Source organism: Ciconia boyciana, chromosome 8 (assembly GCF_034638445.1).
Source record: "Ciconia boyciana chromosome 8, ASM3463844v1, whole genome shotgun sequence".
Lineage (NCBI taxonomy): Eukaryota > Metazoa > Chordata > Aves > Ciconiiformes > Ciconiidae > Ciconia > Ciconia boyciana.
The window spans coordinates 62,109,030-62,134,564 of record NC_132941.1 but is presented as its reverse complement, the minus strand read 5'-3'; the positions used below and the strand labels follow the sequence as shown (position 1 = coordinate 62,134,564).

General features: G+C 44.3%; 1 protein-coding gene across 1 annotated transcript in view; it reads right to left on the bottom strand.

Annotated features, from left to right (window-relative positions):
• The window catches only part of LOC140656142 (scavenger receptor cysteine-rich domain-containing protein DMBT1-like), an 88,630-nt gene that overhangs the window by 60,137 nt on the left and 2,958 nt on the right, over positions 1–25,535 (bottom strand). Inside the window, 7 exon segments of the mRNA XM_072871477.1 lie at positions 316–360; positions 625–936; positions 4,049–4,360; positions 8,598–8,909; positions 16,781–16,795; positions 23,741–23,993; positions 23,995–24,050. Coding sequence (XP_072727578.1) covers positions 316–360; positions 625–936; positions 4,049–4,360; positions 8,598–8,909; positions 16,781–16,795; positions 23,741–23,993; positions 23,995–24,050 — 1,305 coding nt within the window.

Genomic DNA, 25,535 nt, shown 5'->3' with positions numbered 1-25,535 from the left:
GCAAGTTGAAAAGTCCTTGACTAGTGTAAGCGCTACTTAGCGACAACTGAAACATCAGGGTGGTATCAACATTATTCTCATACTAAATCCAAAACACAGCACTATACCAGCTCCTAGAAAGAAAATTAGCTCTATCCCCGCTGAAACCGGGACAAGTATGTAGGAATTAAACAGTTAGTACCAATACCAGTTAGGACCAATAATGATTTTTTCCAAAAGTATCACAATGTGCAAATGATACAGCTCCAACCTAGAAACTAGTAACAAATAGGCAGCCAAAGTAACGCATCGGAAAGGTGAAACAAGCAGACGCACCTGGAGTAGTCGACGGAGGGGGAACAGTGCTCATGTTTGTGGCATCTGTTAGGGGAGGAAGAGAAAGAAGCAAGTGAGGACCTTGTGGATGAAGGAGCAGGGCCCGGTTTTCTCCCAGCGCTGGGGATGTTGGTGCCAGCCTGTCACGTGGGCGATGGAGGGCGGGGGGGCCTCAGGAGGGTGGTCTTCCACAGTGGGAGCAACAAAAACCACAATCTTGGAACACATCTCCAACGCATACCTAATTGTGGCCACCAAGGGCCACTTTCTGAAAGCGTCCCGGTATTTAGGAAGGAAAAGCAATGGTACCTGAGCACACAACACCAGCGTCTTCATGGTGGCCACAGTTGTGGACACCCCAGCCACGGTAGCTGCACTGAAAGAGGGAGGACTCAGTCCCTGTGCAGTGCACGTCGTCCAGGTAGATATTGCCAGTGCCTTGTCCAAAGTAGGCATTTGATGGTGCAGACACAGCAAAGCCGCATCCCAGCTGCCTGCACACGACCTCGGCATCGTTCAGGTCCCAGCTGTCATCACAGACGGTGCCCCGGCCCCCGTAGTGGTAAATCTCTACGCGCCCCTCGCACCGGTTCCTGCCGTTCACCAGGCTCAGGGAGGCACCTGGGGAAGGAGGAGACAGGGAAAACGTGGGAAAACCCTCCAGCACGCAGGCGCTTTCTCTCGCCGGGGCACTGGCAACGCTCTACGAGTGTCAGGCCACCAGGACTGTCACCCTCTGCTTAATTAGGCTGGGCGTTTCCCTGGCTCTGCTCTCCCATGGAGAAGACCGACCCCCACCCTGTGAGCCACTAGCTGCTGCCGCCAAAAGCAGCGGCCAGAAAAGGCGTGACAAATTCAGACCCACCTGGAGGAACGGATGCCGTGAAGATGCCTGCGGTCGTGGTTGTGGCAACTGTTAGGGGAGGAAGAGAAAGAAGCAAGTGAGGACCTTGTGGATGAAGGAGCAGGGCCAGGTTTTCTCCCGGCGCTGGGGATGCTGGTGGGCGATGGAGAGCTTGGGGGTCTCAGGAGGGTGGTCTTCCATGGTGGGAGCAAAGGAAAACACAATCTTTGAACACGTCTCCAAAACATTTTCTCTTGAGGCAAACACGTGCCAATTTCTTGGTTGCCCAGACTGGTTGTAGATAGGCCATCCCTGGAAACATTCAAGGTCAGGCTGGATAGGGCTCCGAGCCATCTTCTAGTTGAAGGTGTCTCTGCTCATTGCAGGAGGTTTGGACTAGAAGACCTTTAAAGGTCCCTTCCAACCCAAACCATTCCATGATCCTATGATCCTATGATTCTACGATTCTCGTTGTAAATGGCTCTTTCTAGAGAGTGACTGAATTTGACAATGCAAGTGATAAACAAACTCAGATGAGGTACGTTTTCCCTAGAGAGATGGATCTTTTGGGACACGGTGCAATCCACCTTGGAGCTTTGCTCTCTCCAAGTTTGCATGCCACATGCCCGATAGCCCCAAGGGCATGACTGGCAGACCCGTGCCCTGCCCTGGGGTGTGTGGTTCACAGCACCATGCTCCTACGTGTCCCATCTGCCACCGGGCAGCTTCAGCCCCCTGAGCTGGGATATTCACCAATACAGCCCAAGAGTAACGCATAGAGAGAAAACCTGAAAAAAGCAGACACTCCTGGAGACATTGGCATTGTGGCAGTTTGGGTCATGATAGCTCTAACCGTGAAGGGAAGAAGAGAAAGAAGCAAGTGAAGCACTTTTTATCTTCTGTCCTGGTTTTGGCTGGGAGAGAGTTAATTTTCTTTCTAGCAGCTGGTATAGCGGTGTGTTTTGGATTTAGGATGAAAATAATGTTGATAACGTGCTGGTGGTTTAGTTGTTGCTGAGCAGTCGAGGACTATTCAGCTTCTCATCCCGTCCTGCCAACGAGGAGGCTGGAGGTGCACGAGAAGCTGGGAGGGGGCACAGCCAGGACAGCTGACCCCAACTGGCCAAAGGGCTATTCCGTACCATAGGACGTCCTGCTCAGCATATAAACTGGGGGAGGAGTTGGCCGGGGCACGGCCGCTGCTCGGGAACTGGCTGGGCATCAGTTGGTTGGTGGTGAGCAATTGTTTTTCATTTTCCTCACTTGTCTTTCTTGGGTTTTCTTTCTCTCTCTTTCTGTTCTTTTCCTTTTCATTACAAGTCATGATTATGATTATGACTAGGATTGATATATTTTATTTCAATTATTAAACTGTTCTTATCTCACCCCACAAGTGTTCTCACTTTTGCTCTTCCGATTCTCTCCCCCATCCCACCGCGCGGGGGGGGGGTGAGCGAGCGGCTGGGTGGTGCTTAGTTGCCGGCTGGGGCTAAACCACCACGCTTACGACGCGAGCCTCTGGGCCAGTCGCAATGGGGTGCTTTTGCCAGTCGTTCCCGGTTAGGCTCCCTTCGGCCTCCAATGCAGTTAGCTGTTGGGATCCCCTGTCACTCCAGAAATACAGATGGGTTCTGCCCCTGCCTAGCTTGATGGCATTAGGGTGCACCGTGCACCGGTGTCTCCGAGAGCCTTATCCTCCTGTGGGTCTGATGCGCCAGGCCATCGACACCACACAGTCCAGTAAACTCGGTTGTGCCTTTGCTCCACCTGCCTGGAGGCAGGGCGCCTCTAGTCCTGCTCATAGTATTTGTTACCCACTTCTTGTAAATACGAGTCAGAGTTCCTTCATGAAAACCAGGAGTGAGAGCGGCCCTTCTGCTCTGTCTGGGGAACTGTCTACTGCAAACTGGGGCAGCAATTTTCCTGGAAGAACCCCCTTGTGTGATAGTTTTTCCTTGCAAGTCACATACCCGTGCCTCCAGGGTCGAGGTAGGTTTTCCATCCCACTTCCTCATGGCCTCTGCATGGTCACGCAGGTAAAACCATAGGGTGCCCCGTGGCGTGTACCCTCTATATCCTCTCTCTTGAGCAGAAGCAGCCTGACTCCTAATGGCTGAGATACTGGTCCGTACAGGTGGAGAGCAGGACCCATCCTCTTTGAGTTGCTGACGTCATATTTGAGCGTGACATCATATGGCAAGGACAATCCCTTTGGCCAGTTTGGCTGTGCCCCCTCCCGGCTTCTTGTGCAGCTGGCAGAGCAGGGCAAGTTGAAAAGTCCTTGACTAGTGTAAGCGCTACTTAGCGACAACTGAAACATCAGGGTGGTATCAACATTATTCTCATACTAAATCCAAAACACAGCACTATACCAGCTCCTAGAAAGAAAATTAGCTCTATCCCCGCTGAAACCGGGACAAGTATGTAGGAATTAAACAGTTAGTACCAATACCAGTTAGGACCAATAATGATTTTTTCCAAAAGTATCACAATGTGCAAATGATACAGCTCCAACCTAGAAACTAGTAACAAATAGGCAGCCAAAGTAACGCATCGGAAAGGTGAAACAAGCAGACGCACCTGGAGTAGTCGACGGAGGGGGAACAGTGCTCATGTTTGTGGCATCTGTTAGGGGAGGAAGAGAAAGAAGCAAGTGAGGACCTTGTGGATGAAGGAGCAGGGCCCGGTTTTCTCCCAGCGCTGGGGATGTTGGTGCCAGCCTGTCACGTGGGCGATGGAGAGCTGGGGGGTCTCAGGAGGGTGGTCTTCCACGGTGGGAGCAACGAAAACCACAATCTCGGAACGCATCTCCAACGCATACCTAATTGTGGCCACCAAGGGCCACTTTCTGAAAGCGTCCCGGTATTTAGGAAGGAAAAGCAATGGTACCTGAGCACACAACACCAGCGTCTTCATGGTGGCCACAGTTGTGGACACCCCAGCCACGGTAGCTGCACTGAAAGAGGGAGGACTCAGTCCCTGTGCAGTGCACGTCGTCCAGGTAGATATTGCCAGTGCCTTGTCCAAAGTAGGCATTTGATGGTGCAGACACAGCAAAGCCGCATCCCAGCTGCCTGCACACGACCTCGGCATCGTTCAGGTCCCAGCTGTCATCACAGACGGTGCCCCGGCCCCCGTAGTGGTAAATCTCTACGCGCCCCTCGCACCGGTTCCTGCCGTTCACCAGGCTCAGGGAGGCACCTGGGGAAGGAGGAGACAGGGAAAACGTGGGAAAACCCTCCAGCACGCAGGCGCTTTCTCTCGCCGGGGCACTGGCAACGCTCTACGAGTGTCAGGCCACCAGGACTGTCACCCTCTGCTTAATTAGGCTGGGCGTTTCCCTGGCTCTGCTCTCCCATGGAGAAGACCGACCCCCACCCTGTGAGCCACTAGCTGCTGCCGCCAAAAGCAGCGGCCAGAAAAGGCGTGACAAATTCAGACCCACCTGGAGGAACGGATGCCGTGAAGATGCCTGCGGTCGTGGTTGTGGCAACTGTTAGGGGAGGAAGAGAAAGAAGCAAGTGAGGACCTTGTGGATGAAGGAGCAGGGCCAGGTTTTCTCCCGGCGCTGGGGATGCTGGTGGGCGATGGAGAGCTTGGGGGTCTCAGGAGGGTGGTCTTCCATGGTGGGAGCAAAGGAAAACACAATCTTTGAACACGTCTCCAAAACATTTTCTCTTGAGGCAAACACGTGCCAATTTCTTGGTTGCCCAGACTGGTTGTAGATAGGCCATCCCTGGAAACATTCAAGGTCAGGCTGGATAGGGCTCCGAGCCATCTTCTAGTTGAAGGTGTCTCTGCTCATTGCAGGAGGTTTGGACTAGAAGACCTTTAAAGGTCCCTTCCAACCCAAACCATTCCATGATCCTATGATCCTATGATTCTACGATTCTCGTTGTAAATGGCTCTTTCTAGAGAGTGACTGAATTTGACAATGCAAGTGATAAACAAACTCAGATGAGGTACGTTTTCCCTAGAGAGATGGATCTTTTGGGACACGGTGCAATCCACCTTGGAGCTTTGCTCTCTCCAAGTTTGCATGCCACATGCCCGATAGCCCCAAGGGCATGACTGGCAGACCCGTGCCCTGCCCTGGGGTGTGTGGTTCACAGCACCATGCTCCTACGTGTCCCATCTGCCACCGGGCAGCTTCAGCCCCTGAGCTGGGATATTCACCAATACAGCCCAAGAGTAACGCATAGAGAGAAAACCTGAAAAAAGCAGACACTCCTGGAGACATTGGCATTGTGGCAGTTTGGGTCACGATAGCTCTAACCGTGAAGGGAAGAAGAGAAAGAAGCAAGTGAAGCACTTTTTATCTTCTGTCCTGGTTTTGGCTGGGAGAGAGTTAATTTTCTTTCTAGCAGCTGGTATAGCGGTGTGTTTTGGATTTAGGATGAAAATAATGTTGATAACGTGCTGGTGGTTTAGTTGTTGCTGAGCAGTCGAGGACTATTCAGCTTCTCATCCCGTCCTGCCAACGAGGAGGCTGGAGGTGCACGAGAAGCTGGGAGGGGGCACAGCCAGGACAGCTGACCCCAACTGGCCAAAGGGCTATTCCGTACCATAGGACGTCCTGCTCAGCATATAAACTGGGGGAGGAGTTGGCCGGGGCACGGCCGCTGCTCGGGAACTGGCTGGGCATCAGTTGGTTGGTGGTGAGCAATTGTTTTTCATTTTCCTCACTTGTCTTTCTTGGGTTTTCTTTCTCTCTCTTTCTGTTCTTTTCCTTTTCATTACAAGTCATGATTATGATTATGACTAGGATTGATATATTTTATTTCAATTATTAAACTGTTCTTATCTCACCCCACAAGTGTTCTCACTTTTGCTCTTCCGATTCTCTCCCCCATCCCACCGCGCGGGGCGGGGGTGAGTGAGCGGCTGGGTGGTGCTTAGTTGCCGGCTGGGGCTAAACCACGATGCTTACGACGCGAGCCTCTGGGCCAGTCGCAATGGGGTGCTTTTGCCAGTCGTTCCCGGTTAGGCTCCCTTCGGCCTCCAATGCAGTTAGCTGTTGGGATCCCCCTGTCACTCCAGAAATACAGATGGGTTCTGCCCCTGCCTAGCTTGATGGCATTAGGGTGCACCGTGCACTGGTGTCTCCGAGAGCCTTATCCCCCTGTGGGTCTGATGCGCCAGGCCATCGACACCACACAGTCCAGTAAACTCGGTTGTGCCTTTGCTCCACCTGCCTGGAGGCAGGGCGCCTCTAGTCCTGCTCATAGTATTCGTTACCCACTTCTTGTAAATACGAGTCAGAGTTCCTTCATGAAAACCAGGAGTGAGAGCAGCCCTTCTGCTCTGTCTGGGGAACTGTCTACTGCAAACTGGGGCAGCAATTTTCCTGGAAGAACCCCCTTGTGTGATTGTTTTTCCTTGCAAGTCACATACCGTGCCTCCAGAGTCGAGGTAGGTTTTCCATCCCACTTCCTCATGGCCTCTGCGTGGTCACGCAGGTAAAACCATATGTGACGGTGTGCTTCCCCCACCCCCGACCTTTATCTCCGGCAACCCTGCTTAGGTGATAACCACCAGTGGTGATTGTAATGGATGCATCTGGTCATGATGGCTGCATCGGCTCAAAGTGGATTCAGGAGACAGATAGCCTAGGGCTATTGTGCAATGCACCCACCGAAGAAACTAAAATCTGTGGTCAGCATGCAAATATGACTATGGGTCAGTCATCTTATCCCCCATAAATAGTGAGCAGCCCAAGAGCCCTTTGAGCTCTCCTGCATGGCAGTGGGCTGCACGCCAGGATCTCCCCTTGAGCACGGATGCCTCTCAAGGTTACTCCTCAAGATTGAGAGATTCGTTGCTGCAACAGATGCTCGGTAAGTGACTAATAGCATGCTAAACTGTGAAATCTTAGCTAAGTGATATAAAGGATTGATTGCGCACACATATAATCCTTTAGATATAAACCGCTGACCAAGTCTGGGACTAGGACTGGATCTAGCCGCACCTAGACTCCTCTCTGAGAAGGAGTTTGGAAATCAAGGGGGTCCTTCTGAACCTCCTGACTCAACGGGAGGGTCTCCCTGACACTTTTGTCTGACCCTGTCCTCTATGCAGTAAATAATCAAGTGTGCCTCGCCATTGAATCTTGTTAAAACACTGTCGCATTGAACTTTGTTAACTCCCTATTCTGTATCAATAAACTATATTTTTACTTCTCTCTAACGACTGAAGTGCACGCTCACTCCATCCGTGACACAGCAGCAGGGGTTGGACCTATCACCATCGCAGACGCCCTTCTGCAGAGGCTCAGGTCATCCCCGGGAGCAGCCCAGGCAGTGGTCTTGGGGAGGTGCTTGGCGCAAGGCCAGGATTGGATCAGGCCGGCATGAACCACCTGTTGAATATGGCCAGTCTGTCACAGGCACTGGAGACATGAATGCAAGCAAGAAATAAATGGCATTTAAAAAGACGCTGAATACATAATGCATATGGTAATAGAGGTATCAGAGCAAGTTTTGTTGTTTTCTTCTAAGCGCAAAGCAGAGATGTAGCTAGCATTTTCTTCTAGCATGAATTCAGCTCTCTAGGCTCTTCCTATTTGAGGAAATGTGGAACACTGCAATATATATAAAACATCTGAACAACGTGTTGTTGTCAGCCATGTCTCGGTTCATGATGATCTGTTGTTAATACAGGAGAAAATAACATACAAATGAACTACCTTTTCTTAAATAATGAGGGGAAAGTAAAAGCAGAAAACAGCAAGGTGACAGAGTGCTCAGAATGGATGGATATGAAAATGGATTTGTAAATGAAAAGAATATTAGTGGACCTAAACTTGAAGGAAATCTTGAAAAATACAGAAACAATGCAAAGCGAGTTGTCAGCTATGGCAGTTTGGGTAGTGACTGTGAAATTATTATTGGCCATAATGAATGCATTAAGGCTTGCGATAAGATGAGTTTCACCTAACCCCATTCCTCCCTGATGAACATTGCCTATCAGACATAGCTTTGCCTCTAATTTTGACTTGTTTCTGTATTCTGTCACTGCTGGATAATTAGATGGAATAAAAGTTCTGCATATTGCAATGAATATCTCATCCTTGGGTTTTTTAATTGCTTTGCATGGAGTGAGCAAGCACAATTTGTATACTACCCTAGTGAGAAAAACATGAGTCCATGCTGGCTTTGCAGGGTCAGTGGAGTGAAAAGACAGGGTTGTTGGAGGATGAGACTCTGCTTCCTGAGAACAGGCCTTTTCAGAGGGAGTGTGCCCTTCCACAGGTTGAAAATTCTTCATAATAAAGTAGAAAGAAAGATTAGACATATATCTGGTATAACTTTCCACCATATGTCTTGAATGAATGAAACGTTATCTCAAGAGGACAATGTCTGCAGACCCCCATGCCGACATATGTATACTGAGTGCAATTTATAGCAAAAGTATTTAGAAAAGAAAAATGTGATAGCACCTGAACAGACAACGCCAGCATCTTCATAGTGGGCACAGTTGTGTATCCTCCATCCAGAGTGATTACAATGGGACAAGGAGACCTCATTTCCACGGCACATCACATCATCCAGCAGGATGTCTCCTGAGCCTTCCCCAAAGTAAGAACTTCCTACAGCTGCAACGGCCTGGCCACATCCCAGCTGCCTGCACACAACCTGGGCATCGGAAAGGTCCCAGAAATCATCACAAACTGTCCCCGCCCGTCCGTCATAATAGAGCTCAACGCGACCTTCACATCTGTGCCTTCCATTCACCAGCTGGAGATGGGTCGCTTTGGGAGAGATGGAATTGAGCACAAACACAGTCAGACAAACAAGCTGGAAGTGACCTTAAGAAGTCATCTATTGTCCTCTTGCCCCATTGTTCCTAGTAGGTGCTTGCCTAGCCCAATTTTAAAGGCCTGTGAGGACAGAGGTGATACACAGCTTTTTTCTTCTGCTCTTCCAGATCTCAAAATCAGCTGCATATATTTTATGCAAGATTTCTACGGAAAATTTAGACTGCAGGCTAAGCACAAACTATTTCAGCAAGAAAGGAAATTCTTTAATAATAAGAAAAGCATAATAGGAAAGCAAAGGAGAGAAAATGAATTTCAGTATCTGAATGAAATCTAAGTAAAACTGTGTTAAGAAAATAGCACTAAATTTTTTTCTCTTTGTTAATAGGAAGAAAGTGGCATGTTTTAAGAACACATTTCATGTTTATGTATTTCTCATTCATTAAAGAACAAGGCAACATTGCAATTTGCATTGAATCCTACTGGAATTTAGGACATACTGCACAGCTTTCCTGCCTTCAACCTGTGTCTTACTAGAAGCATGTATGTGTAGCACTTCTACATGATGTACAACGCCTCTGCTGACCTGGGTGCAGGGTGGGGGAAAGCAGAGCAGTGGCTCAAGCAGATCACCGAGGCTTCAGGGACAGAGCAAGATGCAGCTTGGACAGCCAAGACCATGGCTTTTTCCTAAACTTATGCTCATGGGGCTGCTACAGTGCTGCCATATAAAAATTATCAGGCAGATAAATTGCAGTTCATGAGATATTATGCACTATTGAAGGACAAAAAACAGTGCACTACTTTGCTTAAAATGATGTCAGAATTAGGCCAAATGAATCCTTCAGAAAAACTACAGAATTTTAGGGAAAACAGTAGCCATCCTTTATTTTTCTCCCTGGTTTATGCAATTTAACTAGAATTTATCTTCTTCCTCTAAAATTTTTTTTATATTTTTAAGGACCTAGAGTCCACACATCACAACCAAATCCTATAGTTTTTAAGAGTAATTTTAGTGGAAGAATTCCACTAAGTGTTCAACAAAATGGACAATGCTCTCAACAGGATTATAAAAATTTTGATAGGAATCCAGTGGCTTTATTTCTTATATGCCAGTAAAATGTTATTAGAATTTGAAATAAAGAAATACCTAATAACCTATCATATATACATCTGATTACTGCATTCATTCAGGTAAAGCCCATCTGCTTTCCAGTTTGAGTTAGCTTGTTTAGACATTCTGCAGTGAACAGTATGAAAATCCTGATTTGAGAGATTCATTTTTGGTGAAGAAATTTATTAAAGACTTTACCACTAAGTGTAAGTGAGCAAATAAATGTTGTAACTTAAGATTTGCAGTATTTACACTTTGGAAATCAAAACATGCATGCTGCACTTGTTATACTTTGCATTTCTGCCAAACACATATTTAGCTTGTTATTAAACACTGAATAAGTCATCCAAAGCAAAACAAATCCGAGAAGTTAACAGCTCCAGGATTTCTTCACTGCATCTAATTCTTTGTTGTTGGAGTAGAAGAACAGTCAAGACAGTGTCCAAACTGAATTCCTCCCTATTTGTATGCATTTAACTGGCAGTTCAAAGGGAGAAGCTACAAAAGTGCCCCTTGACTTATATCTGATTTGTTTCTTCAAATATCTACTTGGACATGCACATTTTTGAACCACACTTGTAGCATTTTTGAGAAGTGAAACAGCAAACCTGTCAAAAAGTCAGAGTGGCATTAGGAAATTAAAGCTGACCTAAACCAGTTTTATTTGCTTTCATTCAGGGTCTGTCACCACTGTGAGAGCATAACCATCAGGTGGGCATGTAATTAGGTTGCATCCTGCCTCACACTTTAAAGGTGTCAAAAAGACAAAAGCCTGTGATTATACAAATACAGCACTTACTCTGGCCCAGGAGGCAGAGGCAGGGGCTGGGGAATGAGGCCAAGAGTGGAGAGAAGAACTGGAGCACCAAGAGTGAGATGGCTTATTGCCAGGCAAGCAGAGGACAGATGAAGAAAAATGAATGAGGTGGATGATGGCAATATAAATTATCATAATGATGCTTAAATAACTAGTTAGAAAAATCATCAGCAATTATTCTAGGACATACATAGAACTATTTAGCTCTAAGTCACCTAAGTCACTTAGGAGATAGAAACTAATCATGTAAGGAAAAAGTCAATGACCAAAAAAAGTTGAACTAAAAGCGTTTCATGTCTCTCATTATTTTTAGATGTCTCTCATTTATCCACAGTGCTAGATTATGAAAACTAACTTCTTGTTATATTTCATTAAATTGTACATAAGATCAAGAAGAATCAAATAATACAAGCAATATTAAATATATAGCATTAATATGTGTGCAAATACATAGCATTAATATGTGTGCATATACTCTGGAATAAATATACATTAAAAATTTTTTTCCATAATTCTTAGATCAAATTTCTGGAACTGGAGGAATGACTCATTCATAACATAGTCACAGACACAAGTATTGCAATGATACAAGACACTAAGACAAGTACTACCCTGTGGCAGCAAAATGAACTCCACTAAATGGTTTAATTAATTCTTATCATTCACTATGATGATTAGTTCATAATTTTAGTAGAACAAAACTGTGCTACCTCTTTCATCCAATTTCCCCTTTAATATTTTGCCCAAACTGATACCAGTATGAATGTGATTTCTATTCGCGGAATCAACAAACAGTCTTTATATTTTTTTTATGTACCCTGGAACCAATCTAAATGCTTTACCTGATTGGGCCTCCAGAACTGCTGGACCTAACAAGAGTAGCCATGTCAAAATCATAGTGGTACCCATCTCATCAAGTGCTGTTGATAGAAAGGACCGTCAGAATATATAGTCTCTATTTCTGAAGGGGAGTGGCTCTATAGGTGTCGCTTTCTACAGGAGAACAATAAAACAACCACAGTCCTATGATCTCAAACAAAAATATGTTTGATTTGTTATTGAAGGTTTTGTAACTTCCTGGGTTTTGCTGAAAGATAAAAGGTTTTGAATTTTGAAATTGAAGGTTTTGTAACTTCCTGGGTTTTGCTGAAAGATACTATCTCAAGAGTAATATTTTCCACTGCCTGGAAGGAAATATTTATGCTACTATAGGTTTCACAATCATCTCATTGTAGAAAGAAAGTGAGCTCCTATCCAAAGATACCTTTCAATTCTGGCTGATGAATCTCTGTATTTTTCTTTTATGGGAAGATTCCTTGGCAGGTCTGGGGAAGGTAGTGGAATCTTGAAATATAAATGGGTTTCCTCCAGTAAAGTAATAAAAGAGCTTCATTACTTGGTTCCAACTAGTGAGGCAAGTCTCCCTGTGGAGCCATGAATTTGCGGAGCCAGGTTTGGCATACTCAAATAAAATAAGATAAGACCTGGTGGCCCTGTTCAAGTATGACTGGGGGGGGGGTTCTGAATATAACCCACCAGAACTGTGGCTGTTGCTGAATGCAACATGAAGATAACTGAGAGACACTTAATTGAGACACTTGCATCCTATCAAAATTGCTAGCTCCACCACACCATCAATTCCTCTGCCATCAGCAGCAGAGCCAACAACAAGAAGGTTAACGTAGGAGGTGGCTGCAGCCTCTTGGTGGATGTAGGAACTACTGGAGAGGCAATGTGGTGGAGATGTGAGGAAAGGAGAGGAGGCAATCAGTGGTCCTGGGCTGAGATACCAGACCAGGACATGGGGAAAGAGTTGGAGTGGCAGCAAGAGGACCTGACCTGAGAGAGGTGTGAAATATTGCTTGCTAGTTTCCTTGCTTGAGAGCCACAGAAGTAAGTGGAGGGGAGCTCATACCATAGTGTGTAAGTGATAACTTTGCCTCAACACATGGGTAATTTGCTCCAGATAATTAAGGAGAGAGACTGAGCCAAGCCTTGTAAGGAAATTATTATGAGATACCTGAAGAACCTTGCAGCTGAAGTCAACACCTCCAGACCCAATATGAATCCATTCCTTTTTGGCACTTTTAAGTTCAAGTCAAAACTCTATTCACTGAGAGACAGTTAGATTGCAAGAAAGTGTCAAGAGAATCAGGGTCAGCTGATAACTTTCTGTGAAAACTGTGCAGAAAAATCAGTGGATTTTATGCATAGTTAAGTAAATTGCATAGGTTGCAACTTATTTTTATTCTAAAATTTCCTTTGATCCTTTGAACCACCAAATGGGGAAAAAAAAGGTTCAGATTTCTGTTAAGAATCTTTCTCAATATATTTCTTGTTTAATTTTGCATGGTGACAACTACAGCTGTGTCATTCCTTGAAGAATGAATCCAAAGCTTTTCCACAACATGAAATAATGCTTAATTCTCATTCATCACTCCCTTGCCAGAGTGGTTACTTTCCTGTGTTTCTGTGTTTCAACCATTTAATGAGAAAAGGCTGATGACCGTCCTAACACTGAAGAGCCAGAATATCATTCTTCATCTGATTCCTACTGCTACAGCCATTTTGACTTGGATGGCATTATCAGGAGTTGAAATTTGTGGCACAGTTGTTGCCATATATAAATTTATTGCCTCCAGAGGCAGTCATCAAGGATGAAGACTGAAGTCCAGAAGCCCAAGGGAAAAAATGACTTAGAAGGTCTTTCTACAAAGACCAGCATTATTGGAATGGAAGGAGGAAGTGCAAAACACAAGAGGCCAAAGATAATATAGGAAGCCTTGAAAGTAAACATTGAGAAGGGTAAATATGTTTCTTCTTTATATAAGCAACCACATTCGCACATGAATGAGGAAATGTACACAACACCTGCTATTCACTGTTCATATTCTTCTGGTTTTGACATCTTGGCAAGAAGCAGAAAAAATCCAGTATACTTGACTGACGAATCAAACACTGCAATCAGTGAAGCAAGAGTAAGTGATAGATAGCAATTCTTCTCCAAACTCTTGTAATAACTGAAAAGGGTGGGGAGGAAGGGGAACATGAAGATTATTCCCAGGTGGTTCAAGTGAAAAACAACATGTCAAACTGTCCAGGTAAATGAACAACACTGATTAATTAATTCTTCACTACATTCTTCACTAATTAATTATTTACTACAAACTTCAAAGATCTAGATATTTCTAGAGATCTTGATTATCAGACAATCTCTGCACAGTAGGAATAGATAAATGTTATGTTCCGATTAATTTGAATTAATTAATTAATGCAAATACCATACAGCACGTTTTCATCCTTCCCATTGACTAGGTAAGTCTTGCAGTAACACATTTTTGTTCTCTAGGAGTTCTTCTGGCAATTTTAAGTGTTTCTCAGCACATTACTCTGTGAATGAAGCTCCACCGAGCTTTGAAAACACTTTCTCTTCTGCTGACTATTGTTAGGAGACTTCTGAAGATATACGGGCTTTTGTGAGGTCCAAATGGAAACCATTGAAAGAAGACTATCAGCTTTCACCTGTGACTATAAGAAAGTACCTACACTGGAATAAGGGCATCCACAGACTTCTGCACAAAGGAATGATAGTCTGAATCCATATGTTATGATGCAATGAGGCAGCTTAGTCTAATTTATCGGGTTCCTTGATGGTCTCTTGGGCTCTGTTGCCTGTGTCATGTGAAGCATGTCATTGCAAATCTATTTGCATTTGTTCAATGGTGAAGATGCAAGTGGATCAGAACTGTCTACTGCTGAGAGTCAAATCCACTGGATTTACTGGTAGAAGATTTCCTGAGGGGGGGTGGGGGGGGCAGGTGGGAAGGAAGGTTCTTGGCAGAGAGATCATTCACCAGGCACATGTACTTTAGAGCATGACCCTTTCCTCATCATCAAATCCAGTTTTCTTGAATCCTGAATTTCTATAGTACTTGTGGATCAAGGAAGGTGGCAGGAAATAAGGAGGATGAGTCTGAGACACCAACTACTTGAACAGTTTAGCAGTGTTTTCTACAGCAACATTTAATATGGAAACCACTGAACTTGGTACTTCTACCTTGCATTCTGATACAAACTTGGTATATCTCCATCTGGGACTCCGGCACAGACATAGTATGGGAAGACTCAGCTCTGAACAGCAGAGGCACATTGCAGATTGGAGGCACCGACATCCTAGGTCTAGGATCTTTCTGCTTGTGAGGATCTTCCTCACAGCTTTATCACAATAAGAGACTAGAAGTAGAAAAAGTGCCATCAAGCTATGCCCTGAAAAAAGGTGGGGTAGCAACACCACAGCAGCAAGGCCACAGCAGGAGCAAAGACAGGAGAGAAAACAGCAGGTCTGGGAAGAGCAGAGGGGAAGGTCCTCTTCTAGAGAGGTAGGAAAGCCCAGGTCCAGGAAAGTCTTCCCTGTGCTGAGCAGGTTGCTGGATTCCTCCAAGCCTGGACAATCTCTGGTCCACACAGCAGGACTAGATGAAAGGCAGGTCAGCCTCCTGGATTGCTCTGCCCTTCAAAGGTGGCTGTAGACAGAAAGGAGGGGAGGACCCTCCTCAATCCTTGTTCCTCATGTGTGGACAACAAAATTCACTTCCACTTTCTGTGGGCAATGCCAGTCCCTCCTTGTACCATCCCTTCTCCACAGCATCAAGAGGTGACAAGAGGCCTTCCTGGAGTCACCAGAAAAAGGCAGCTTGAAGGAAGAAATGGTACAGGCTGTAATGATGATTCCCATCAGCCTGCCCGCATCCTTCTCGTCAGGTCAGGATGTCACCCTAGAGTACAGTTCATCTTCCTTACCCGTCACTGCTTTGTCTGTGGGTCACCTCACACATAGTACATTATACTGTTCCCAACGAACTTTCCTCTTTCATAGCTGGCTAGAAAACAGGAAAGTCTAAAGAAGAACATTTCTCAATCAAATACCAGTGACCTTTCTACCTGTAGTAAGTGGCTTCTTCCAAACAGATTCTTCCTTTATTACTGTTTTTATTTTGTTTTCATGTGGGGATAGGAGACAGGTCACACTTCCTTATGGTAACTTACGTATGTTCTCTCCCCCCCCACACCATTACAGGTGTAGAAATGCGTAAGAACAAGAGCAGAAATCATTGCTTGGCAAAGTCACTTTGTCAGAAGCCACGTTCTCCAGCCTGATAATGCGTTAGCTGGGAGTTCAAACACATAGGTGGTATGTTTGCAAGTACACAAAAAACGTATTGCTCAAAAAATATTTTCTTTCTTGCTTTTTTTAATTACACGTTTACATAAGAGATTTGATTATATTCATCCTGTATACAAAATCTTATAAATTTTCTCACAGAAACATGTCATTGTGAAGAACCATACCCCCCAAAATAAGCAACACTGTACAGGAGCAATTCCTTATGTGCAGCCCCTGTGCTTTTTCACTTATGGCTCATTTTTGAGGTATTTTTACCACAAAGAAACATTTTGCTTGGACTACTTTCCAGAGTATCTCATGGTGCTACACAGGTGTTTTATCTGCGTATCAGCAATGGCAAAATAAGTCAGTTCTTCTTTCTCAAGTCACCTAAATCAGTCTTCTCAGACAGGCACTCAACCAGGAGCTCAACTGAGATGCTCTGAAATGTCCAGCATTGAAGATGCTAGCTTATTTGGATGCTGGGATGGAAGTATCAACCTTTCTTTAGACGTTAGGTATATGTGGACTTGAGGATTTTAAAGCCAGGCTCCTTTATAAGTTCAGTTCATGGTAACACCAGGTTTTACCTTAGTACAGTACATTCTTCAAACAAGATCTGAATGGTGGAATAGTCAAGTAAGAGTTACCCTCTACACAGACTGCAAAACCAAATCATGAAGCAGATGGCTGGTGAAAATATCCTTCCACATGCAAGTCTTGGATTGCCTCTCACATTATCTGGTATGGGATGGGTTGCTGCAGTTTACGCTTCAAAAGAAATCCTCCCACAGTGAGAACAGCAGCTACCAGCACCACGGCGGTCACAGCCAGAGGAACGTGGGAGCTGGCAGCAGACGCTGAGCTCTGAGACTCCCCTTTCGCCTGGATGTCAGAGGCCAGCTCTGAGCATAAAAGAGAAAGAGAGGCTTACATTTGCTTTCCTGAGCTAGTTAATCTCAAAGGTAATTAGGTAAAGAGAACTTGAATAAAAATGTTGCAATCTGGATCTGATCAGAAACCAAATTGCTTTATTGCACATTGTTTCACAAATGATCCTGTGGTCATGCCAAACAAGTAAAGATTATGACAAGAAATTAAAGAGCAACTAAGAATTTGCAATGATTACACTCTAAGACCGTAAGATGCTGTTTTCTGATAGTGGAAACAGCAGCTATAGGACACTGGGAAACAACATTTCCAAGGGGACCTACAGACTGGTTGCTAATAAATGAAACATGCCAATCAAGCACAGACAGCTTTGAAAAATTAATATAAATCCTGCAGGGAGACAACTTACATCTCATCCCTCTTCCCACAGAACTGAATCAATTGCCATTTGGCATGTGCAGAACAAATAATAGGTCTAAACTATGATAGAAAGGAAATAGCTTGTAAACATTATGAAACAATGTTATAAAAATTAATTAGAAACAAAATCCCCATAAGAATTACAGCAGTTATGAATAAACCAGCAAAGTCGTATTTCAGAGCTGGATTTCATGCATGCCAGTCTGAACTGGCACGTAAACATACAGTAATATACGGAGTCTTATGTTATTTAAGTTATTTACACTTACCATCATTCTTGTTCTCAGCATGAGCTTCCCAAAGCTGAACAGGTCCAATAATAACATTCACTTTTTTCTGGGAAGAACCTGCCTTCCTCTTGAACCTGCTAACACAGCCTTGATAACAGCGGGAAGAGTAGTCATTGTACCTGCACACCACCAGCTCACACTGCAGGTAAACTGACGAGTATCGGTTAACAAACGAAAAAGCATTAAATGCAAACCGAGCAACATCGCTGTATGGTGAATAGTAAGAAGAGTAGGTAGGATCCTTAACACACCTGGAAAGATATAAAATTAACAGATTAGCTATTGTGAATAAAAACACTATTACACTATTTCTGTGCAATATGTTTTGAGTTTAAATATAAAACCAGAAGGTAAGGGTGAAGAGAACTCAAAAGGATTAAAAAAAGTGTGCTTTTAGCAAGAAGAGAAATTAAGAGACAGAAATAAGTAAGAGTGGCAGTGATTTCTACCACAATAACGTATACAGCACAGAAATTTCATAGCTGAACAAAGTTCGTGTAAACATGAATAGCTGAAAAATAACTAGTGGTTCTGCTGGTTTCTGTGTTTCAGGTGAGGACCTGTTTTGCATTTGCAAACAGGATTACCTGTTTGCAAAGAGGCCCCTGCAGGTTGTTGCAGAAGCAGAAAGGGCCCTTTCTACTCTGGAAGGACAAAACTAATTCTAATCCACATCTTTTTTGGGCACTAAACATGCTCTTTAGTCCTTTGATATTTGTAGAGTACCTTGCTTGAGGAATCTCGACACCTGACGATGTCACACCAGACGTTTCACAGAGCAAGTTGCTAGATTAACTTTCCTCTCAAGGAGTTTCACTTCCTGACAATTACTAGCCTTAGAAGTTACCTAACCTAGATCCTAGTCATTCTGGTTTAATTTAACCACCATGAAAAAAGATCACAATAATTCACCCACAATTGTGGGTTTCAAAGTTGTCATTAATTATCTTTGTATCTCAAAAAAATTCCGTTGTGCTCATTTCCCTAATAAAGGGAAAATCCTTTAAATCCTTAAATCCCCAAGGATTTTAAGTCCTCTCATTCTTAGTTTATTTTATACTGCAGTGATATCCCAACACACCTAATATTTATAGACTGATATTATTGATTTTAGATTCAGTAAATACATTTGCTTTTGACATAGTTCCTTGTCACATGAACAAAAATTAAGTGGAAAATTAGCAGAATCTATTTGCCCCATCTCCCTGGTGAGTGTCCTGCTCACAAAGGTAGACAGTCCTTCTGTGTCCTGCTTAATAAGTATTTTTATAGATAAAATAAAAAGAAACCCGAACAAGAGGAAAACCTTCTTAAGATTCACATAAAGTGTAAAAGGGAGGACATTCACCCAGCAGGCAGGAGGCACTGTGTCACTTCATCAGCCTGTCACAAGCCTAACTTCCAGCTTAGCGGTAGGTTAGTACACTGCTAAAGTTACTGATGTGAACACTCTCCCAGGAGGCAGAGAGGTTCAAATCCCACCAAGCACAGAAGGGAAAAAAATTAGCTTGAGCCTTTCATTCCTGGAACAAAATGGGACACTTCTATGCTTCTAGATCACTGTCAGTTTTGCATTCCTTACAAGAGCCCACAATCTTCCCATTTCAAATCAAAAGTCACATTTTTTATCAATTTAAGCAAAATGTTTTAGGTTTTTAGAATAGCAAGAAAAGGCTATGGAATTTCCTTTCTTTTTGAACAGACTGTTTTGTATTCTAGTTACGATGCTGCACAAAACTATTTGCAAAACTCTTAATTCTGTTGTACGGAAACGTAGAGCCATTGACATCCCTACATTTCATGCACCTATTTCAAATTCAGAAACCAATTCCGACCTCAGTTTCTACACTGCCTCCTTGAGTGAAATCTCAGTGCTTGACTGCAACTTCTGAATGGCATTTCTTTGTCATATTATATTTTATTCAGACTTCGCCAAAAAGTCTTTCTTAGAAGTATATTTGTATTGAGAAGTGCAACCAATGTAATGTACACTGGCCCTAAATCTTTCTTCACCTCTTTCATAAATGAAGCTCTTTCAGAACTATGCATAGAGATAGTTTTTAAATAATTCTTTAGAAATTTCTTACCCACTTCTGATCAATTCATAGGTGAGTGTTCTAAAATTGCTAGGATCAGGTGATGCCACACATGTGTCCACAAACACCATCAGATTTGGGTCAGAGCTGTGAAGAGAAGCTTGAAGGAACAAATTCTGATTCAGGTCAACGTAGTATGGAAAGTCATGCACTGGCCACAAGAAAGATGAGGAATTGTAGAATGTCAAGTTCACATCGTATCTGCCATACTGGGTTTCACTGACATTAGTGATGTCATCAGCAATGTACGTTACTTGCACCCAGGTGTTTTGGAGCATTTTGCAGTTGATATGCAAGTGAAGGTCCTTTTGCCTCTTGATGATGTAACCAGAAGCAGGCACTTTTATCACATTGGAGTAGGTGATTGTTTCATTGTTGCCCTATTTGACACATTAGATGAGTACAAAATTATCACATGTAGTCTTGTTCACAACTTGTACTATAAATTTCTGTATGTGCCAGGTCCTAGTATTAGTCAGAAAGAACATGTCATACTCAAAAGTCCCAAGCATCCTGGATGGGATTGTTCACTTAACTCTCTCCTATACTTTGTTCTCTAGAACATCACTCTGAAATAGATACAGGGATTACCTTAAGTCTGGAAGGATAAGCAGGAATGTTTGGCAAACCTTAGCCTCCAGAAACACATGCTACTTTTCTATGTTTTGAATACCTATGGGCTACAACACCCTTTGTGATTCATGACAATTTTCCAAATGTCCATTAAGTTTCCATGCCCAGACTTGGAGAGTTCTCCAAAAGTATGTTGACACCAACCTGTCTACGTGTACCACAGCCGTTGTATGGAACATTGAATATAACCTCAGTTGATGTAATTGTTGGTCTACAATAAGAGTCAGACAAGCTGATGTTCCACACTGAGTAGCCCTGTGACTGGAGATAGCGTCTGTCTACAACTGCGCGCATGTAGGTTGGCAAGCACACAAGGGCTAGGGAAGAAGAGATGAATTATTAGTGATTTCAGGTACTCGATGATGCTTGCATGTTACAACTTAAACAAACACAATAGCTACTACCATTTAGGGAGGAGAATTCATAAGCCAAACCACTTATTTTCACACCTTAGACTAAGATATAAATAAGCAATAGTCTCTGACAAACTTCAGCTGACCTTCAGTTACTCTCCTGATAAAAATATGTAGCTTACAATAGGCTTTTGCTGAGACCTTGAGCCTGTATCACCACTCACACAAAAATGCTAAGAGGTGGGAGTTTTTCCTGAATAAGAATCCAAAAGCTGTTGTGGAAGGTGTAGAGCTAAACATGCACACTGGCTTGCAGAAACACTACTTGGGTGGGAGGGGATCCTGCAACCATCTCCATGATGATTCACTGAGCCCATGACATGAAAAGCAATGATCCCAGGGAGAGTTTGACCTTAGGTAGAGAGATATCTGATGACAGGGACCTAATAGCAACACACAGCCTCTTGAAAGGCAGTTACAAAGACAACAGAGCCAAATGTGATGGCCATCACATGTGTTTGTGCGTGGGGAAGTTGTGAGTGCACATTAAATAAACTTTCCCACTGGGACTGCAGGACAGTACTGGAACAGGTCAACCCTAGAAGTTGCGGCTTTGAAGATTGCATCCTTTGAATGTTTCTAGACACTCAGCTAGACAAATTCATAATGGACCTGACCTGGTGTAGGCAATAGCTCTGCTTTGAATAGTAGGACTAGGAAGACTCCAAAGGTCCTTTCTAAGCAATTTTCTATGATTCTATGAAAATCTGTCCACAAAGGTAGAAAAAATCTATATAAATAATGATGTGATAAGAAGAAATATGAATTTAGACTGGCCATCATAGAAAACATCTAAAGGCAATTAATTTGATACTTGAAGATTTTTTTAAAATGAAAAAATAATTATTGTCTGAAAGTGATTGGTCAATAACCAGCTATGAAATCCAAGTAGGAATGTCATCTATGTGGGATTTCTTCAATGACATTCACAAATATTTATTTAGCAAATAAAATCGGGGTATAAAAGCTTCTGAGCCAAGAAAACATTAGAAACAGAATGGAAACTTACTGGTGTTCTGGTCTGCTGGAAAAGACTGATACTCAGCATGAAACCCTCTATTGGAATATCTGGAGTCACTGTGAAATCTGATAGTCATAAAGTTTGAGGATGATGTGTACGTGAGATCAGAACTAGAACAAACTCTTCCAAGCAGAGGAGAAGTATCGGGTGTCCCATCATAGATCTCAATATAGTCATTCTGGCATCCACCTTGCAACCTGAGGAAGAAACATGAATATATAACAAAATGAATGTGGTAAACCTGGGTTTTTAAGTGCTGAACAAACAATAAACTAAGATACTGCACTCACACAATTCCCATGTAATATTTATAATTCAGTTATAAGCATGGGAAATGTGCTTAGGAACTGTGGTTGTAGTTGAGATTTGGGACCCATTCATTGCCCAAGCAGCAAGTGGTTTACTTACTGAATAGTTCCAAATGTGAGCATAATGCGGAAATTATTTGTTACTTGTATTTGCCACAAACAATCTGCATTATCTGGATAATTCAAAGGATAAGAAGGACTCTGAAGTGACCCAGAGGAATTAAAAAGTAAGCCACCACAAATATATTTTCTAGCTGAAAAAAAAAGAAAGAAAATAAGATATAGATGTGATGCATTAAGATTTACTTCTGATCAAATGAAAATACATTTTATGTATGCAAGCCATAGCAACACTAGGTTAAATCTCCAGAGAAACGGAATGGTTGTGCTCTTCTCACTCAGGATACAAATGTGATGATCTCTTCAGAGAACTTTGACTCTGCCTTGCTATTTTGCATTTGGTAATCTTAAAGGCAAACGTATGTATGAGAGAAAGCAAGAGGTGCTGGACCATATAACAAAAAATCAGGAGAAGAAAGAAAAGAAGATTTCCCACAAAATCAACAAAGTCTGAAATCCACCCCCAGCAACACAATCAGACAGAAAGTGGAGCACTATTGTTGTGGTTTCGCCCCAGTGAGCAACCAAGCACCAAATAGCCACTCAGACAAACTTCCCACCTGGTAGGATGGGGAAGAGAATCTGAAGAGCAAAAGTAAAAAACCCCATAGGTTGAGATAAGAACAAATTAATAATAATAAAAAATAAAATAATAATAATAATAATAAAAAATTGAAATGAAAAGGAAAACAACGAGAGAGAGAGAGAGAGGAACAAAAGCCAAGAAAATAAGAAGTGATGCAACTGCTCACCACTTGCTGAATGACGCCCATCCCATCCCCAAGCAGTGATTGCTGCCCCCAAGCCAAACCCCTCAGTTTATATACTGAGCAAGATGTTATATGGCAAGGATAATCCCTTTGGCCAGTTTGGCTGTGCCCCCTCCCAGCTTCTTGTGCAGCTGGCAGAGCAGGGCAAGTTGAAAAGTCCTTGACTAGTGTAAGCGCTACTTAGCGACAACTGAAACATCAGGGTGGTATCAACATTATTCTCATACTAAATCCAAAACACAGCACTATACCAGCTCCTAGAAAGAAAATTAGCTCTATCCCCGCTGAAACCGGGACAAGTATGTAGGAATTAAACAGTTAGTACCAATACAAGTTAGGACCAATAATGATTTTTTCCAAAAGTATCACAATGTGCAAATGATACAGCTCCAACCTAGAAACTAGTAACAAATAGGCAGCCCAAGTAACGCATCGGAAAGGTGAAACAAGCAGACGCACCTGGAGTAGTCGATGGAGGGGGAACAGTGCTCATGTTTGTGGCATCTGTTAGGGGAGGAAGAGAAAGAAGCAAGTGAGGACCTTGTGGATGAAGGAGCAGGGCCCGGTTTTCTCCCAGCGCTGGGGATGTTGGTGCCAGCCTGTCACGTGGGCGACGGAGAGCTGGGGGGTCTCAGGAGGGTGGTCTTCCACGGTGGGAGCAACCAAAACCACAATCTCGGAACACATCTCCAACGCATACCTAATTGTGGCCACCAAGGGCTACTTTCTGAAAGCATCCCGGTATTTAGGAAGGAAAAACAATGGTACCTGAGCACACAACACCAGCGTCTTCATGGTGGCCACAGTTGTGGACGCCCCAGCCACGGTAGCTGCACTGAAAGAGGGAGGACTCAGTCCCTGTGCAGTGCACGTCGTCCAGGTAGATATTGCCAGTGCCTTGTCCAAAGTAGGCATTTGATGGTGCAGAAACAGCAAAGCCGCATCCCAGCTGCCTGCACACGACCTCGGCATCGTTCAGGTCCCAGCTGTCATCACAGACGGTGCCCCGGCCCCCGTAGTGGTAAATCTACGCGCCCCTCGCACCGGTTCCTGCCGTTCACCAGGCTCAGGGAGGCACCTGGGGAAGGAGGAGACAGGGAAAACGTGGGAAAACCCTCCAGCACGCAGGCGCTTTCTCTCGCCGGGGCACTGGCAACGCTCTACGAGTGTCAGGCCACCAGGACTGTCACCCTCTGCTTAATTAGGCTGGGCGTTTCCCTGGCTCTGCTCTCCCATGGAGAAGACCGACCCCCACCCTGTGAGCCACTACCTGCTGCCGCCAAAAGCAGCGGCCAGAAAAGGCGTGACAAATTCAGACCCACCTGGAGGAACGGATGCCGTGAAGATGCCTGCGGTCGTGGTTGTGGCAACTGTTAGGGAGGAAGAGAAAGAAGCAAGTGAGGACCTTGTGGATGAAGGAGCAGGGCCAGGTTTTCTCCCGGCGCTGGGGATGCTGGTGGGCGATGGAGAGCTTGGGGTCTCAGGAGGGTGGTCTTCCATGGTGGGAGCAAAGGAAAACACAATCTTTGAACACGTCTCCAAAACATTTTCTCTTGAGGCAAACACGTGCCAATTTCTTGGTTGCCCAGACTGGTTGTAGATAGGCCATCCCTGGAAACATTCAAGGTCAGGCTGGATAGGGCTCCGAGCCATCTTCTAGTTGAAGGTGTCTCTGCTCATTGCAGGAGGTTTGGACTAGAAGACCTTTAAAGGTCCCTTCCAACCCAAACCATTCCATGATCCTATGATCCTATGATTCTACGATTCTCGTTGTAAATGGCTCTTTCTAGAGAGTGACTGAATTTGACAATGCAAGTGATAAACAAACTCAGATGAGGTACGTTTTCCCTAGAGAGATGGATCTTTTGGGACACGGTGCAATCCACCTTGGAGCTTTGCTCTCTCCAAGTTTGCATGCCACATGCCCGATAGCCCCAAGGGCATGACTGGCAGACCCGTGCCCTGCCCTGGGGTGTGTGGTTCACAGCACCATGCTCCTACGTGTCCCATCTGCCACCGGGCAGCTTCAGCCCCCTGAGCTGGGATATTCACCAATACAGCCCAAGAGTAACGCATAGAGAGAAAACCTGAAAAAAGCAGACACTCCTGGAGACATTGGCATTGTGGCAGTTTGGGTCATGATCGCTCTAACCGTGAAGGGAAGAAGAGAAAGAAGCAAGTGAAGCACTTTTTATCTTCTGTCCTGGTTTTGGCTGGGAGGGAGTTAATTGTCTTTCTAGCAGCTGGTATAGCGGTGTGTTTTGGATTTAGGATGAAAATAATGTTGATAACGTGCTGGTGGTTTAGTTGCTGCTGAGCAGTCGAGGACTTTTCAGCTTCTCATCCCGTCCTGCCAACGAGGAGGCTGGAGGTGCACGAGAAGCTGGGAGGGGGCACAGCCAGGACAGCTGACCCCAACTGGCCAAAGGGCTATTCCGTACCATAGGACGTCCTGCTCAGCATATAAACTGGGGGAGGAGTTGGCCGGGGCACGGCCACTGCTCGGGAACTGGCTGGGCATCAGTCGGTTGGTGGTGAGCAATTGTTTTTCATTTTCCTCACT